The 16,189-nt window shown below is 48.1% G+C and overlaps 1 protein-coding gene across 9 annotated transcripts in view; it reads right to left on the bottom strand.

Moving 5' to 3' along the window:
- DAPK1 (death associated protein kinase 1) overlaps positions 1-16,189 on the bottom strand; it is a 177,275-nt gene that overhangs the window by 81,491 nt on the left and 79,595 nt on the right. For all 9 annotated transcript variants that reach the window (XM_078061689.1, XM_078061686.1, XM_078061684.1 and 6 more), the window contains exon 3: positions 795-1,016. In XM_078061689.1, the coding sequence (XP_077917815.1) occupies positions 795-1,016 (222 nt within the window). The remainder of the gene's footprint in view (positions 1-794; positions 1,017-16,189) is intronic.

Below are 16,189 nucleotides of genomic sequence, written 5' to 3'. Positions count from 1 at the left end.
AAGGCCTATCAATGCTTAAGAACCACCCAGGACTAGTGTGTCACCCTGGCTTCTTCTGCTCCATCCGTGGTTCCTGCCCTCAAGGCCCTGATGCCTCCCCTCTGTCCCCACAGCCCAGAGGCATCCCCAGCCAGGTGCTCCTTGGGAGCTTCCTCTCCTCCCCACCAGCCGGCTTCTTTGCGAGGGGTGGGACGCTCAGACAGGGGCCTGGGGACAGAGAGACGCATCACAGAACAACACGCTACAGTCCGTTGCCCATAACCACATCCGACAGGCAGGGCCTGCCCAAGAAAATAAGTGAACGGCTTTAAAAACAAGTCCTATAATCACCTCTGAGTGATGCTCGTTCAATTTTACCCTCTCATGTAATTAGAGTTGACAGTTCCAACAGCTGAGAATGGAGGTGGGGGGGCTAAGATGGAGGGAGGAGGAAGAAAAGTAAAAAAACCGAGGGAAGGCAGAGGAACAGCGAGAGGAGAAAAAGAACATAAGCTTGAAGTTGATCAGACAGCTCAGGAATCAGATGACGTCATGACAAAGGAAGAGGAACCCCCAAGATTTGGGGACCCTCTTGCAAATGGGGTGGCACTACATTCATGGAAGCCGCTCTTCAGCATCATTCTAGAGAACCTCAGACGGGTCTCGGGGCAGGCAGCACGCGGTTGTTCTCGGATTTGGCAAAGCAGAGCTCATTCCTGTCCCGCCGCAGGGCAGCCGTGGGCGGACCCCAACGGTCCTGACCCCCCGACCCTGTGCCTCCCCGGCCCCGCCACAGCCATGCAGACAGCACTCACAGTTCTAAGATCAGGATGACATCTGTCTTGTTCTCATAAACCTCATGTAGGGTGATGACGTTGGGGTGCTGGATCTCCTTCAGGATGCTGACCTCCCGCTCGATGTCCTCGCGGCTCACGCCCCGCCGGCTGGATTTCGTCCTCCTTTTCTTGATAAACTTGGCGGCATACTGTAGACCAGTGCTTTTCTCCCGGCATTTCTTCACGACTGCAAACTGCCCACTGCAGACAGAGGATGAGAGGTTACAGGTCATTTACACATTTCTTTATTGCTCCCTACAAAACCCAGGATTTGAGCACGGATGCGGCAAGGATGTGGCATGGCATGACCAAGGAGGGGCCACTGAATGGGGAGTAGGAAAGTCCGTAGTGTGGGAAATAAACAAATCAAGCAGGGTTATTTCTTAAGTACGTTTCCATTTCATTAAACCTGTTTCTTTAAGAATAATGTTGCAAGCAATACAGATAATCTTGTCTTGAAGAATATTTTATTGAATGGGGAATGATGCCTCCATTTCTGTCCTTCCTTCCTCCCTCCCATTTCAGACTCTGGGATAGCAGGAAGGAGCTCCCCAACCTGACCTCCTTCTGACAAGCCTTTCTCCTGTATGTCCAGGGAAAACAAGGGATCAAGATGAGCGAACTGAGAAAAATACATAGAGCCCTGCTTTCAGTGACCTATTTCTAGCACCAATATTTATCAATTTAAACATCCAGAATAAAAAAAAAGCTTTGTATTTTGTTCACACCTCAGGGATTGATGAGCCACATACACTTGATATTTGTTGGTGACTTCTCCAGCATCACCGCCCTCTCTCCTTCCTAGGGATCCTGCACTTCTCAGGAAGCTGACTCCACACCCCACCTATAGATATGCATCTTGTGACCTAGGCTAAGCCAATCAGTGTACTGTATCTTCCTGGCTCCAGTGACAGGCACATGACCTAAGTAAGACCTTTTGGAGAATGCAGAGACAAAGACCTTTTCTGAGACTCTTCTCTCTTCTGGATGTGAACACTTAACTACATGACCCCAGTCACTGCTTCCAGCCATCGTGGGACCAGGGGGAGGTCCACTCTTGGTTTAAAGCCAACCATTGCAGAGGCAGAGCCAGTAGAAGAAAAGGAACCAGGTTTGTGGTAACACTGTGAAATGGCTGGATCAACCCTAGCCTGAAAACCATCTGCCTTTGGATTTTTCAGCAACAGAAGCCAATAAATTCCCTTTACTGCTAAAGCCAGTTTGATTTGGGCTTTCAATTTCTTGCAGAGGAAAGCATCCTATACATCCTATGCCACGGCATGGAACCAGAGCTTCCTACCTATACATAAAAGAATAACAGAACTTAACACTAAATGATAAAATGAATACATAAGCAGGGAAAGTCTTGAGAGGTCAGTAAGCTACCCTGAAAGTAAGTGAAACACAATACAAAGGACCCTTCCTGTATTAATGCTGGCACCTCGCTTCTTCCCCAGAGCCCAAAGTAGGGTGGATCCACCCATCACAGGATCTGCATATTTCTTGGCAGATGCTGGAGAACTGCTATATAGAGAATTATCACAGTTATTTTTAACTAGCTTTATTCTCACATGAAGACAAAAGGGGGAGAGAAAATCAAATGAACAGTACCATTTCAATGTTAAAGAATGGATACTTGAATACATTACTCATTTACGGTAGCAGCAGAGGTCAGTGAAGAAAAACACACAGTAAAGGATTATTTCTTTGGCACTGCCAGATTTTTGCACGACAGGTTATTAAGACTCTCTTTCCCCCTGCAGCAGAATAGAGAGGCTGAAGATAAATCACACCAGAACGATAACACCAATTGCCTGTAAACTCACGACCTTAAAGAGCCATGGGATCTGTTATGACTGTATTACAACATCTTCAGTTTTTTTCTGCAGAGCAAAGAATTGGGCTTTTTCTCTCTTGGAGGGTGGAAGTGGGCAGCAGAGATGGGGCTTATGGGGAAGGAAAACAGCCTGACTATAGAACAAAGTCAGCTACTACTTTGCAGAGTCTGATGAAGTGGTACTTACATTCCCCCTTCTCACAAAGAGGGTATCACGTCCCAGCTGAGAGCTCCCAAGGGGTCCCAGGATGTCGGGTGGGGCAGTGCCCTGGTCCAACCCAGGACCTCCGACCCACACACAACCCATGCTTCCAGGGGCTGGCCCATGAATGCCTGTCAGGCAAGCACTGTAACTTTTCTCAGGGGCTGTAAAGATTCAAGACAGCCTCAATGGTTTGAATCACGCTGCTTTAAACAACAAAACCAAAAAGCTAGGAGAGACTCAAAGAACGTAAATGCAAGCCTAAATTCAAAGACTATCCCAAACTGTTTTTCCTGCCAAATGTTCCATGCTGACCTTTCCCCTTTTAATTATGGGAAGGTGAAAGCATCAAGGCCCACCCATCCTCGTGGCTGGGCCAGCGGGAGGCCCTGCACCCCCTGTGCGTCAAGGCCAGGAGTTTGTGCACAGGCCCAAGCTGACTGCATTGCCCACATTTGCAGTGAAACATCTGGAACCCACTCCTTCACCAGTCAGTCGACCTCACTCACACTTCCGGGTCCCCACGAGGGGAAAGCAGGTAGGAATGAGGGCCTGCAGGTGGGATAGAACCCCCTGCCCAGGAGAAGATGTGTTTCTAATCCCATGGCTGTGGCTAAGGTCCCGACTAACGCTGGCTGCAGATGGTCGAGAAGGTGTAGACTAATTTCAAGGACCACTTTTCTACACCCATCTCAATGCTATCTTTAAAGACACCTTTCCTATTTATCTCTGACTATCCAACATCTGCCCCACCTCCTTGCTCCGACCAGTGCTCTTTCCTGCACCTGAATCCACCGAGCACCTCGGATGTTTTCTGCCTATTTCTTGCCCATTTCCACTCCTCCCAAGACTGCAGCTCCACGAGGACAGAGGCCTGTCAGGCAGATCTCTCATCCCCCGAGGCACGGGATGCAGGGCTCCTCCAGGAGCTCATGCATGATGCCTATGCGCGGCTCTTGACTTCTGGATCCTAAAAACCAGAGGTGTTAACCAAAGACACTTCACTGTAATTCTGTAGCTCTGTGTGGGGCTGAGGGCACAGGCTGCCTGTTTGAGCTGGTGCCCCGCCCCGCCTACTAGCTACGTAACTGGGGGCTTACATCCTCCTTGACCACTCTCTGCCTCAGTTTCCTTATCTGCCAAGTGGGTAGAATAAAAGTGCTTACCCGGGAGGGTTCTTGGGGTGGAAAGGACAGATTAAATGAGCTAATAATACAGGGAAAGTGACTGGAACAGCGCCCAGCAGTATTATGTCTTCAACGACTATTCGCTATTACTCATCTTCGGCAACGGGAGCCACCGTCACGAGCTCACACTCTGTGCGTCAAAGCTCAAAGTGCTGCAGTAGGCCTCCAAGTATCAACCTCTCAAAACTGCCAGCGGAAAAGAGCTCTAAGAAGAAAAAACTGCAACAGGGCTGTACTGTGTTTAAGTGTGTAAAACTCAAGCCAATCCTGGCATCTGTCTTCAACCTTCAAACACGACATCCCCGCCCCCGCCACAGGCTGGGCTGGCGCTGAATTGCTGCTCCCATCCTTTCCTTCCTGAGCAGCCGGCCCTTGGCCCCCAGCTCCCTCACACCCACATCGGGGGGCTAGGTTCTCTTTCGCGATCCCCCTCCCCCAATAATAACAACTGAAAAAAGAAACAACAAATTGTTTAGGCTTTTTGGGGCAAGAGCTTCTAAATCATGGGATCCCAGAGAAACAATCCCATACTGCTGCCAGGGTGAGCTCATACAGGGCAGGGAGGAAAGTAAATGCCCACCGAGAAGCAGGGCCACCACCGCCACACATGGGGAGCGGGGTGGGGGCTGCCTGAGCTCCAGCCTCCGTCCTGTTACAAACACCGGAGGCTCCCCAGTGACAGACACCCCCATGGACAGCTGCAGCGATGGTCCATGGATGGGGGAATGCAGCTTCGTCCCTGGAAAACAGAAAATGCACTGTATACCGGCACATTTAAAGGGACAAAACAGAATACAGGTGACCCTCACTTTTTGCAGGATCCGTATCTGCAAATTCACATACCCCCTAAACTGTACTTGTAACTTCAATAATCAACATTGGCAGTGCTGTCACGGTCATTTGAGGATCTGAGTCACCCGCGGTGCACATGCCCAGCTGTCACAGGTCAAGGCGACACTCTGCCTTCTACGTCAGCTTCCGGAGAGTAAACAAATGTCCTTTAAAGAGTCCGTTTAGTGACAGGCTTTTCTCATTTTTGCTTTTTGTTGGTGATTTCACTATTTAAAATAGCCCCCAAAGGGTGAAGTCCAGCGCTCATAAGTACAGAGGCTGTGATGGACTTGTGGAGAAAACGTAATGGATAGATAAGCTTTGTTTGGGCAGGGCTATCAGAGCTGTTGGCCATGAGTCCAATGTTAAGGAATCAACGATGTGTATTACACAAGACCCTTTAACAGAAACATACATGAAACAAGGTTATGCACTGATCTGATGATGGAAATGTTATGAACAGAGGCTCATAGAAACTTAACCCTGTATTTTCTCTAGAACTAATGGTCCAGTATTCGCTAATTCAGTGTTTGCAGTGAAATCATAGAACATAACTACACCACAAATAATGAGAATCGATTGTATGTTGTTTTCTAAAAATGTACTCATGTTTTCTGTCACCTAATAACTGACAGAACAGTTTGTTGGACTAGGTACAGCCAGCCAAGTTCACTTTGACACAGAAACTTTCAAGTAAATGTAATAAACATGTATTAACCACTAATGGCCAGATCTATACAAAGCCAATGAGACACATCCCACTTTAAGGAGTTTTATACTAACAAAATTTTTGATTCAAAAATAATCATAAATGTTATCAAAAAAAGAAAACTTTGGATAAAAGGAGCAAAGCTTCATAAAGAACAACCTGCCACCTAATGTCTTTGTCTAACTCATTGATCTAATCAGATCACCTTGTAGTCACTCAATGAACTGTAACCAGAATTCTATGCAAGGAGTTTTACACATATGACCTTATTCATTATCACAACCCTACGAGATTCACATCACCATCAACTCTTCCATCAATGAAAAAACCAAGCCTTAGAGAGATTTTTTTCTAGTTGCCTCAAATCTTTCCTGTAAGTAAGTTCCACACTTGAGAAGTGAATCCCAAAGTGCATTTGCCTCCAATGCTCCAGTCACTGAACCCCGTTGCTGTCCCAGGCCTATGTCCATTTTGTTTGAAATACAAGCCACACCCCTGTGAAGTTACAGATGGGTTTAGAAATCATTTCAGGAAAAAGCTTTGTGAGGGGGAGGCACAGAGAGGAGGGCTGTGGTTGAATGCAGTTGGGCAGTGTTGCCTTCTCCTCCCCACTGAAAACTCGGGAAGTGTTTTAACTAATTAAAACCATTGTGTCACCATGCTCCGAAGTTCACTGCAATGAAGAGTAAGTCATGTTTGTGTGTGTGCTTCCGAAGCACTATACTAACAATTAGAAAGAGCCACAGAAGATTCTCAAGGTCAGCGCACGAGGATGGCATGCACACATTTGTGAAGCATGTGGGCTTTTATAGGTCCATTATATTTCTTAATGCATTACAAGTAAAGCTGTTGAATGAACTCTGTTTAATCCAGTCGGATTTTATTTTCAAATTCATTTATTTGTGGGACTTTTGTTCACTGGGGGAAGATGGGATGAATGTACAGGGTCAGAGGTGTTGCACTCAGAAGGGAGGAAGAGCAACCTGACTGAACGTGACGATGTGCTGTACCTTTGTGCTGGCACCTGACCTAGGGGCTAAAATTTTCACTGCTGACCTTGATCTAGACACCACATTGGAACAAGCTCCCACCCGGGAAGGTGGGTGCCAATTCAAAAAAAGGGGGCTAAAACAGTATACCATTTTTTTCGTTGATTTTAAATGTCTCTTCCCAGCATATATAAGTTAAAAATTATTTATGGTAACTATTTATTGTTATGAACTCCCTATATTAATGCTGGAAACAGATCTGGCTTCAATCTAGATAAGCTCCATCTCTCCCCTCCTCCCAAGACTTTGCAATAAGGTTTCTAATTAAAGCAAAATAATTTCTACTTTTGAATTCATGTATCAACCTTCGGCACAATTTGAGTGCTGGTTATGGGCCATTTATTTTTCTTGAAGATCTGCACTGAAAGAGTATCAGTGGTTTGAATCCTGCCTGAACACTGGAATTACAAGTCTTAAATAAGAGATGAGGTGACAGAAATGATTTTTCAAGGATGAGTTCACATTGACGGCAGAGGAAAAGACCCCAAAGGGTTTACAGACTAATGGGAGAGACAAGCACATAACACCATAGTATGGGATGGGCCATAAAAAGGACACGGCCACTGTGAAGCACCCCAGGGGAGAGCATGAGGTCAGGCTGTCCTGAAGGTTGAACGCCAGCTGGGAGGTGAAGAAAGTGTGTGGAGGAACGGTGTCCAGGAGGAGAGAGCGAAAGCCGAGCTGGAGAGGCACGGAAGAGCTGCTTTGTATTTCTGAGAGAAGAGGGAGCGGTGGAGAAGGGTGAGGGCAGCCCCACAAACAGGGCCCTGCACAGTATGGAGCAATGACAACCCCAACTTGGCCAACAATGTGGGAACGCAGTGACCTCCCTGAGCCTCAGTTTCCCCATCTGTATGACAGTGATGCCAACATGAAATAGGCCATGCATGTGTGCTGGGTTCTCTAAGCACATGGAGCTCACGTAAGGGATGAAAATTAACAAGCTGTCTCAGCTTGGTACTTCTCAAAGAAGCACAGGGGACAGTGTGTTTCAGTGGCTGAAAAGCAGCACCAAATTTCTGCAACAACTGTGAAAGCTCCGTATTAAGTCTCTACACTTTTTCCCCCAATTAGGACTCAACCATTTTGGATGAAACCTATTTGATTTGTCCCCTTTGGTCCCCAAAAGACCTTATGGCTTTACTTAGATGCTGAAGTTTTAGTCTGCGGCTAAGCGAGGGGAAGCAAACAGTCCTTTGCAAAGATGGCCTCAGTCACTTGTCTTCCAGCTCACATGCTCTCCCGCAGCGTGACCTCGTCTCTCCCATCATGAGGTGGACTCTCATCCTGGTCTCCTGGAATCTGAGACTTGTTTGACCAACAGAATGTGGCAAAAGTGATTTTGGGACTTCTGCCTGGTTCTTGGGGCACACGTTCTTGGGCGTTCCCTCTTGGAACCCCGCCACCAGCCTGGGAGAAGCCCAAGCTGTGTGGAGGTATCCCCATCCACAGCTCCCTCCAAGCGGACAGCAGCTTTAACAGGTCAGCCGGGCGAGTGGACATTAACATCTGGCCCATCAAGTCTTCAGATGGCTCCAGCCCCAGCTGACAGTGTCGTGCCACCTCGTGAAAGACCCCAAGCAGGAACACTCGGGCAACCCACGGAAGCATGAGAGAGGATGGTAAACTGCTGCTTTGTGCTTCCCCACTTGGGGGTGGTTTGTTACGCAGCAATGGACAGTTAGAACAGCCACGAAAATATCTGGGATGGTGGGTTTGACCCGAGACCTGGGAAGCTGTGTAGGGGAAGGATTCAATACGGAGGGTGAGAGGCCAGCAGGTGACCAGGGGCACAAGCCGGCATGATGGGATGGGAGGGCATGGGAAGGAGCAAGAATGCCCAGGCCATCTTGAATGTAGCCTCTCCCCCCGCCGCCCCTGGGCCGCATCTACATGTGGGGCTCATGTTTCAGGTTCTTTGCTCCTCATCTTGGCAGTAGTTCCCTATCTTTCAAAGAAAGCTCTGCAGCAGTTAGGAGGGATCTCTGTGTCAGAACCAAAACCAACAACAAACCCCAAAGGCTCGCACTGAAATGCCTTCACAGATCCCTGGCTGAGCTGTGCTCGCCACTCGTCTCCAGTTTACCTTCTCTAGTCTCTGTGGGGAAGCCGGTCCCCACCCGAAACACAACACCCACCGCCCCAACAGGACTCCGTGAACACGCTGCTACCTAATCCTCACTCTGACTGGTCCTCACGCCCAGGGCATTCCCACGGCGACAGCGATGCCGAGGAGGAAGCACTTCAGTCCGCCCAGTGGAAGCCTCCCCTCCCATCCTCAGCCACCAGCGCACAGAATTCAGCAGACGATGAAGGCTAACCCTTCCGGGGACTGGGAACTTGAGCACCAAGTTCAATTCCCTTGGAAGGCTTCCGTGGTGCAGCCCACACTCCGAACTGCCTCTCTCCGCCCTTTGAGAAGCTACACACGACAGGAGGGCAAAACACCTTTTACAAAAACACCAAAGCCAGTGATGATGATGATGATGACTAAAAACACACAACCCCTCAAAAATGATTTTAAACTGCTACGAAGCTCAGTCAAAATGGCACATGATCGGTGGCTCAGTCGGTTAAGCATCCCACTCTTGATTTCAACTCAGGTCATGATCTCAGGGTCATAAGATCGAGCCCTGCGTCGGGCTCTGTGCTGGGTGTGGAGCCTACTGAGGATTCTCTCTCTCTTCTGCCCCTACCCCCTAAAATAAAAATAAATAATAAAAAAATGGCACCTGATCTGAAGAAGGGTTCCCCCACCAATAAGAAAGCAGCACAGGTTGCCAGGGTATGGACAACGGGAGGCAGGGTTTACCAAGGGCATAAACACCAGCCTATCACCCTGGGAACCAGAACAACACATTCGAGTCAGGAGTGAGATGCGGAACTAGAAGTGCTGCCCAAGGGCGGCTGGGAGACACTGGAGCAGCACGCTGGGGGGAAGAACTGAGCAGAGAGTGGACCCCTTGGGGAGAGCAGCCTCCTGGAGGACAGGACCACATAGAGAAGTCCACGCCCAGGAGAAGAGAGCAAAAGCCAGGACCCAAGGCAAGGGTGGGCAAGGATCTGGCTTCTCACACAAGTATGGTGTTGCCAGTGGGTCAAAGAAACCAAATACACAAGAGCATCAGGCAGCTCGAACAGCCTCATTATAATTAAGGAATTAGCAAACCCCAGCAGGTGAGGACTCAGAAATAAGGATGATTAGAGAGGTAGCAGTACATGCCTTTGCTCATTCCACTTGTCCCTGGGCTAGCTCTTTGGACGGGGACGGTCTGAGATGCATCTGGAAGTACATTTCCCAAATAAACAGATGCTACTTGGAGAAAGGGTGTCATGGGTCAAGCAAGTTTAGGGAAAGTCACACAGGTCTCTGTACGCGGGACTCGGCAGACTCTGCCCTCTCCACGAGAAGGGACAGCATCCAGCGTTTCAGAGGGTTTGGGTTGTTAGCCACAAAACCCTTTTCTGATTTTTTTTTTTTTGCTTGTTTTTTTTTGTCATGGAGGGTTTTGAAATTTTGAAATCCAAGTTTTTTAAGGAAAGTCTGTTTTAGTCTTCTCTCCCAGTTAAATTCTTCAGAGCTGGGGCTGGACTCTGTATGCCCAGTTTCCCTTTAATTTTCAACCCAGAACTGCATTTGGAGGTTACTGCCTAAGGCACACACCCTCGGGGTGCGGCGGGGTGGAGCTGAGTGCAAAGCTGGCACTGGGAGGCTTGAGACCCTTCGGGACTCTGGCCCATTAGAAAGGTGGGGACCGACTGAGTCAGGTCAGGGAGAGGAAGCCACCTGCTGTTTTAGGAGTGAGTACTCCTCTGCCTTTCTGGCTATTGGTCTGGCTGCTTAGAGGAGATGGGGACATGCACGATGGTCTTAGTCCTGACACAAGCCCAGTACCACTTGAGACTAAGTTTTCTTTTCTTTCAGATGGTCAGCTGGGTCGGGTATTGTGGATAGGCACTGAGAGCCAGCAGGGTAGGTGTGGAGAGAGGAGACCCCAAGGCAGAGTGCAGTACTATTTGCTGGTCGGTTCATAGGAGAACTCTTGAGCCCTACTGCCACCTGGGACCACGAGAGCCACCACTGAAAGCATGTGGCAATGATGGGAAGGAGCCTGGACGCTCAAACCCCTTAGAGCGAGTCCTCAGCAGCCTCCCGGGCACTTGGCTTATGCAAGCCTAGAAGCAACACTGCCATCTTGTTCTGGGGGGGCGGGGGGGGGGGGTAGTTCCTTTGGTTACTGTCACTTGTGGCCATATCTAATCTTGCCTGATTCAGACATGGTGATGACTTCAGGAATTTACAACCCACAGGGCTTAACAAGACATTTCCATGTAACAGATCTACAAGTGCTATATATGATGGATGGAGGTGTGCAGAGTGGGGTCCCGTGCTAGCTGAGGGCTGGGAGCAACTCCACCCACCCCACTCAGCACCACCTGGGCTACCGAAATCAGGGCTGGGCACAGAACGCGTGCTTGGTGTCTGTTTTTTGTTTTTAAAGCCAAAGGGAAAGCAAAAAAGATAACAAGTACTGGAAAAGTGTCATTTGATGCAATCTAAAGAGGACCTTCAACAGACAAATAAAACAAACAACAATACTCCAAATATTTTTCTCCAAATATACCAAGTCCCATGTTGGAATCAGGACTGCCCTTTGAGTCCAGTATTACGGAGAGTACAAGGCCCTTATAAGGAAAGGTATCACACCAGGATCAGCCCTCCCATTTAACCAATGGTGATCGCGACAGGTGACTGCAGATCTGGGCTTCCTGCCCCAAGACTGTGTTTGAAACATGGAGGGGGGGGGTTGGGTTGCCCAGCTGAAACTCAGACGGGTAAGTCCCTTGTTCACTCATTCCGACTTCAGCATGCTATCCCTTGGGCCAATCCCTTTATGTGATCATCCTGACTTTGTCATATCATCCCCTTTCAGCTTCTGGGCTAAAGTTAACTGGGTCATAAGGTAGGATCTGTCCTCCACTCAGCAAGCTGCCCTCGGGGGAAAAGAGCTGAAAAAGAGAGCAGGAGGTTCATATAACTTCATGGGGCAAGGGAACACAAACAGGAGCTGAGCTGAAGTCCCTTATCCCATGACCAAAAAAGAAAGATTCATTCAAGGTGCAGAGATTCAAGATGGGGAAAACTAGCCAAAGGTAACAAGAAAGGTAAAGTTCAGCCGAGTCTAATGGGCACACGTAATCATGCAAATACTACACCGAGTTGCATAGATTCAATGAAGCTTCTAGAAACTGTGTGATAATCCTCCCCGAATTGTACTCTGCCTGGTTCTGGAACGTGAGAGGCTCTTCACAAAGATGCCTGGATGTTTGCACATCTCAGCTTAGGTAGAAATACTATTTGCTTGTGTGTTTTCATGGGCAAGTTTTGTATATGTGCAGTCAAGGTGAGCATGTCATGGGCAGGTTTGGGACCCTCCGCCATGCTTTGTCACTGGAAGGATTAACTCCACCTTATCCCAAGAAGCCAGGTCTACACTGAAGGGTTTGGACCTGAGTGCCTTTGGAAGAAATGCAAATATGCTTGTTGTGACATGGCTTCCAGTGCACTCGGATGACCGATGCGCTTGGGAGACACTGTACACAGGCCCGTCTGGCTCTGGAGACTGAACACAACTGAGGGGAGCGGCTTCTTCATGGTTCTTCTTCCCAGGGCTTGCAAGAATCACAGGCCCAGGTCTCAACAAGGCAGCCAGGCTGGGAGGAGTCCTTTATACAGTGCTCCTGGCCAAGTCCTTTCCCAAGTCCTTTCCCATGATGCCTACAGATCCACCACCTCGGCTCCGAATCAGGTGGGGACTCACCTCACAGAGGAAGTGTGGGGAGAGGAGAAAACAGGTAGAGGACCAAGGGGGTCACCTCAGGCCAGGCAAGGGATTGGCTGGCAGGGAAAGTCACTACTGGAGTTACCTGAAGAAAGAGCGACGCAGATGAAACCGAAAGATGATAAGTTAAAGAGAAACCCAAGCTCCCGGGAAGTCTGAGTCTTCCCTCGGTGGAAGCAGAAGTCCCTGGAAGCCTGCCACGTGGGCTGACCTCACCCCTGTGATCGGACCTGAGCAAACCTGCAGATTATCATCAGAGGCAGTGGAGGGCTGTGAATTCCTCAGCTGGGAGACAGAGCACCCAGATGACGTGACTTCTCCCCGGAAGTGGGACTTCTGAGGAGCGGGTGGTACCAACCAGGTCTTAGGTCAAACACTAGAGAAAGTGAAAAGCACCTCGCGTGCCTGAGGGATGAAAGTGAGACCTCCCAGAGCAGGGACTGCACACCCAACCCCCTTTTTGTGGGGTGTCACTTCCTAAGAAACTGTGGAGTCTGAGTTCAGGGGGAGTCGGAGTGATCAGCCCCAGAGCTTCAGAAGCTCTATCTGATGGAAACACAACTTTCTGGTGGGAGAGGCAGGGGAGGGAGGCATCTCAGCAGAGAAGGGGTGCCGACCTCTACAAAGGCCCCTGTCAAGGTGTGGTGGGAAGCTCTTCTGCTTGTGGGTGCCCACTTCCTCAGCTGCAGGATGGGGGGCGAAGGGCCCCCACACCCCTCGCCACCCAGACGGCCTCTGACTGTGCAAAGCTGAGTGAGGCCAAAATGCCTCCCCCGAGGGCCGCAGGGTCCTGCCACTGGGTTCAAGAGCTTGTGCTTACCTGCCCTCACATGGAAACACCTAGGCCAGGCAGGCCACCCCGTTTACATCCACCACAACTCCCAGGCAGGCAATAAGGCTCTAAGGAAACCAGGGCTACAGGCCCAGGGCAGCGAAGAATCGAACACACACTCGTGATGCCCCAAGGCAGGCGCACCACCTCAGGCCGCTTGATTAGGCTTTCCACTCTAGGTGCTGCCTTCCGTGGCTTCTAGATCAACCCCCGAAGTGAGGGCCGCTGGTCTCCAGCACAGTGAGGTGGCTTCATGGTGATGGAGAACTCTGGGAGGGAGGTGGTGGCTAGAAAGCTGTAGGAGGCCAACACATGGGATTTGCAGCTTGCTTTCCACTGAACAGGCGAGTGACTGGCACAGAAATAGAGCCCATGTTTCCAGCTACTTCACAATTTGTCAGGCATTTATAAGGGATACACTACCAGTGACTCTGTTTAGAACTACAAAGAAGTAACACTGGAAGAATCAGCTTACCAAATGTGAGTTTTAATCCCCTTCCTAACACTCTACCAATAGATTAGCTTAAAAAAAAAAAAAAGCTAATGTTCGTATCATACCTGTACATAGGATTCTTTCTGAAAATTAACACCCAGGAACCTAATATGGTGCATTCAATAAAATTTTTTAATTAATACAGTTGACCTTGAACAACACGGGTTAGGGCAGCAACCCCCCATGGAGTTGAAAATCTAAGTATTAACTTTGACTCTCCAAAAACTTAACTACCAATAGCCTACTGTTGACCAGGCCTTAGATAACATACACAATCAATTCACACATTTTAGAGATATTATATGTATTATATACTGTATTCTTATAATAAAGTAAGCTAGAAGGAAGAAAATGTTATTAAGAAAATCATCAGAAGAAAAAATATATTTACAGTACTGCACTGTACTTATTGGAGAAAAAAAAAAAAAACCCACGCATAACTGGACCCACACAGTTCAAATCCGTGTTGTATTAGGGTCAGCTGTACCTGTTGACTCTATGACCTTATGGGTCACCCTAAAACTATATGCTGACTACCTATCTGTTTAAATGTTTCCGTTGACCCTCTACACTTGGAAGAACGGCTGCTCCAGTAATTAGAAATATCACAAAAGATGTCTCATCATTTGCTTTAAGAATATTCTAGCTCTGGGAAGTCTATGTGCATTCACTTTTCTCCATCATTTATTTATTGGGCTCCAGCCATACGCTCAGTCCCAACAGGCCCCCTGGCAGTTGCCTACCTGCCTCAGAAGCTTGTTAAGGGGACAGTGTATTCGATCTTGTACATTCATTTGAAAAGCAAAGGTGTATTACAGTCCTCATATGGGCTATTGACACTTAAGGGAATTCTCCTGGTCTCCTTGGAGCTAAGGTCTCCTTGGGCCTAAGTGCTTTACGTAAGCAGATACCTTAGACCATAACTTTAGGTAAGTGAGCACGACCTAAATATTTTTAAAATAAGAATTGTCGGGGCACCTGGGTGGCTCAGTCGTTAAGCGTCTGCCTTCGGCTCAGGTCATGATCCCAGGGTCCTGGGATCGAGCCCCGCATCGGGCTCCCTGCTCCGCCGGAAGCCTGCTTCTCCCTCTCCCACTCCCCCTGCTTGTGTTCCCTCTCTCGCCGTGTCTCTCTCTGTCAAATAAATAAATAAAAAAAAAAAAAAGAATTGTCAATAATCATTTAGCAATCACTGGCCCTTGAGAGGTCAATGCAATCTGCAAACTCCATGAGGTCAGATTCCTAAAGAATGGAAAACAGGAAGACAAGACCCATGACCACGTAGGAATACCACAGAAGAGCACAAATTATTCAGGAAGCCCAAATGTACTAAGATTTGAGAAAGAAAAAAAAATCAACATCTTACAGAAGATAGACAGAAAAGGGCTAATAGTGGATGATATCATAGTAGGAAATGAATGAATTCTTTTGAGCTTCCATTTTTTCCCGTGTGAGGTCCATGATCTTTACTTAGGAAAGAGTTGGGAAAACATTCGTAAAGTGGAACTAACTGAGGCTTCAGTTAATAAAAGGGATAATAAAAGGATGCCTGGCTGGGCGTTTAAAAGAAATTCCAGTCTGCAGGTCTGAGAATGTCAAACCTCAGGTGGCTGCAGCAATCTCAAATTATTGCTGGCCATCTTGGACCAATGTTAAGGAATGACGCTATACTGATGTTCAAAAGAAGACCAAGCCGGCTCGGTCTCTAAGATCAATTAGCTTGTTATTAGTCTCCAGCAAAAACTGAGAATCAATTATTGATCAGATGAATTAAAAACAGCAGGTGATCAACAGACAGCACAATCAGCAAGAACAATCTCCCTGCCTCCAACTGGGTTGTAAAATGAGCAGGAATAAGAAATGATATAGACAAAGAAAATGTTTTGATTTCAGCAAGGCCTGTGACATAATTTTTCATGATATTTTTGTCGATGAAATGGTGAATCACCATGTGGCAGGCTAGAGAGCTCTTGAGTTTAGCACTGTCCTGGTAAGACGTTTCTCAGTATATCAGATGAAGGCATACTTATGCATTTTTTAAGAACTAGTCTAAGAGCAATGGCTATAATCACTGATAGAACCTAGGATCTGAATTATCCCTACTGAATAAGAAAATTCATAACAGAGATAAACAGAAATCCCTGTATTTAGGTTCAAAGAAATTAACCTCATATGACAACAGTTCATACAGAAAACAACGGACAGTTCTAGCTGATCACAAATGACACAAGCCACATCACTGCCAACACCAGTTGGCGTGGCACCAGCATGTTTGAAGGGTGCAATGCTCCTGCACTCAGTCTGAGTCTGGGCCCCAGGCTGGGCACTTGCACTTGGTAGGAAAGATGCTAGCAGTGTAGGTGGCAGGCAGGGGGTGGGGGCAGGGCAACA

Source organism: Halichoerus grypus, chromosome 14, assembly GCF_964656455.1.
Source record: "Halichoerus grypus chromosome 14, mHalGry1.hap1.1, whole genome shotgun sequence".
In the NCBI taxonomy this organism is placed as follows: Eukaryota; Metazoa; Chordata; class Mammalia; order Carnivora; family Phocidae; genus Halichoerus; species Halichoerus grypus.
Note: the sequence above shows the minus strand (reverse complement) of the source record. Positions and strands in the feature narration are given on the sequence as shown.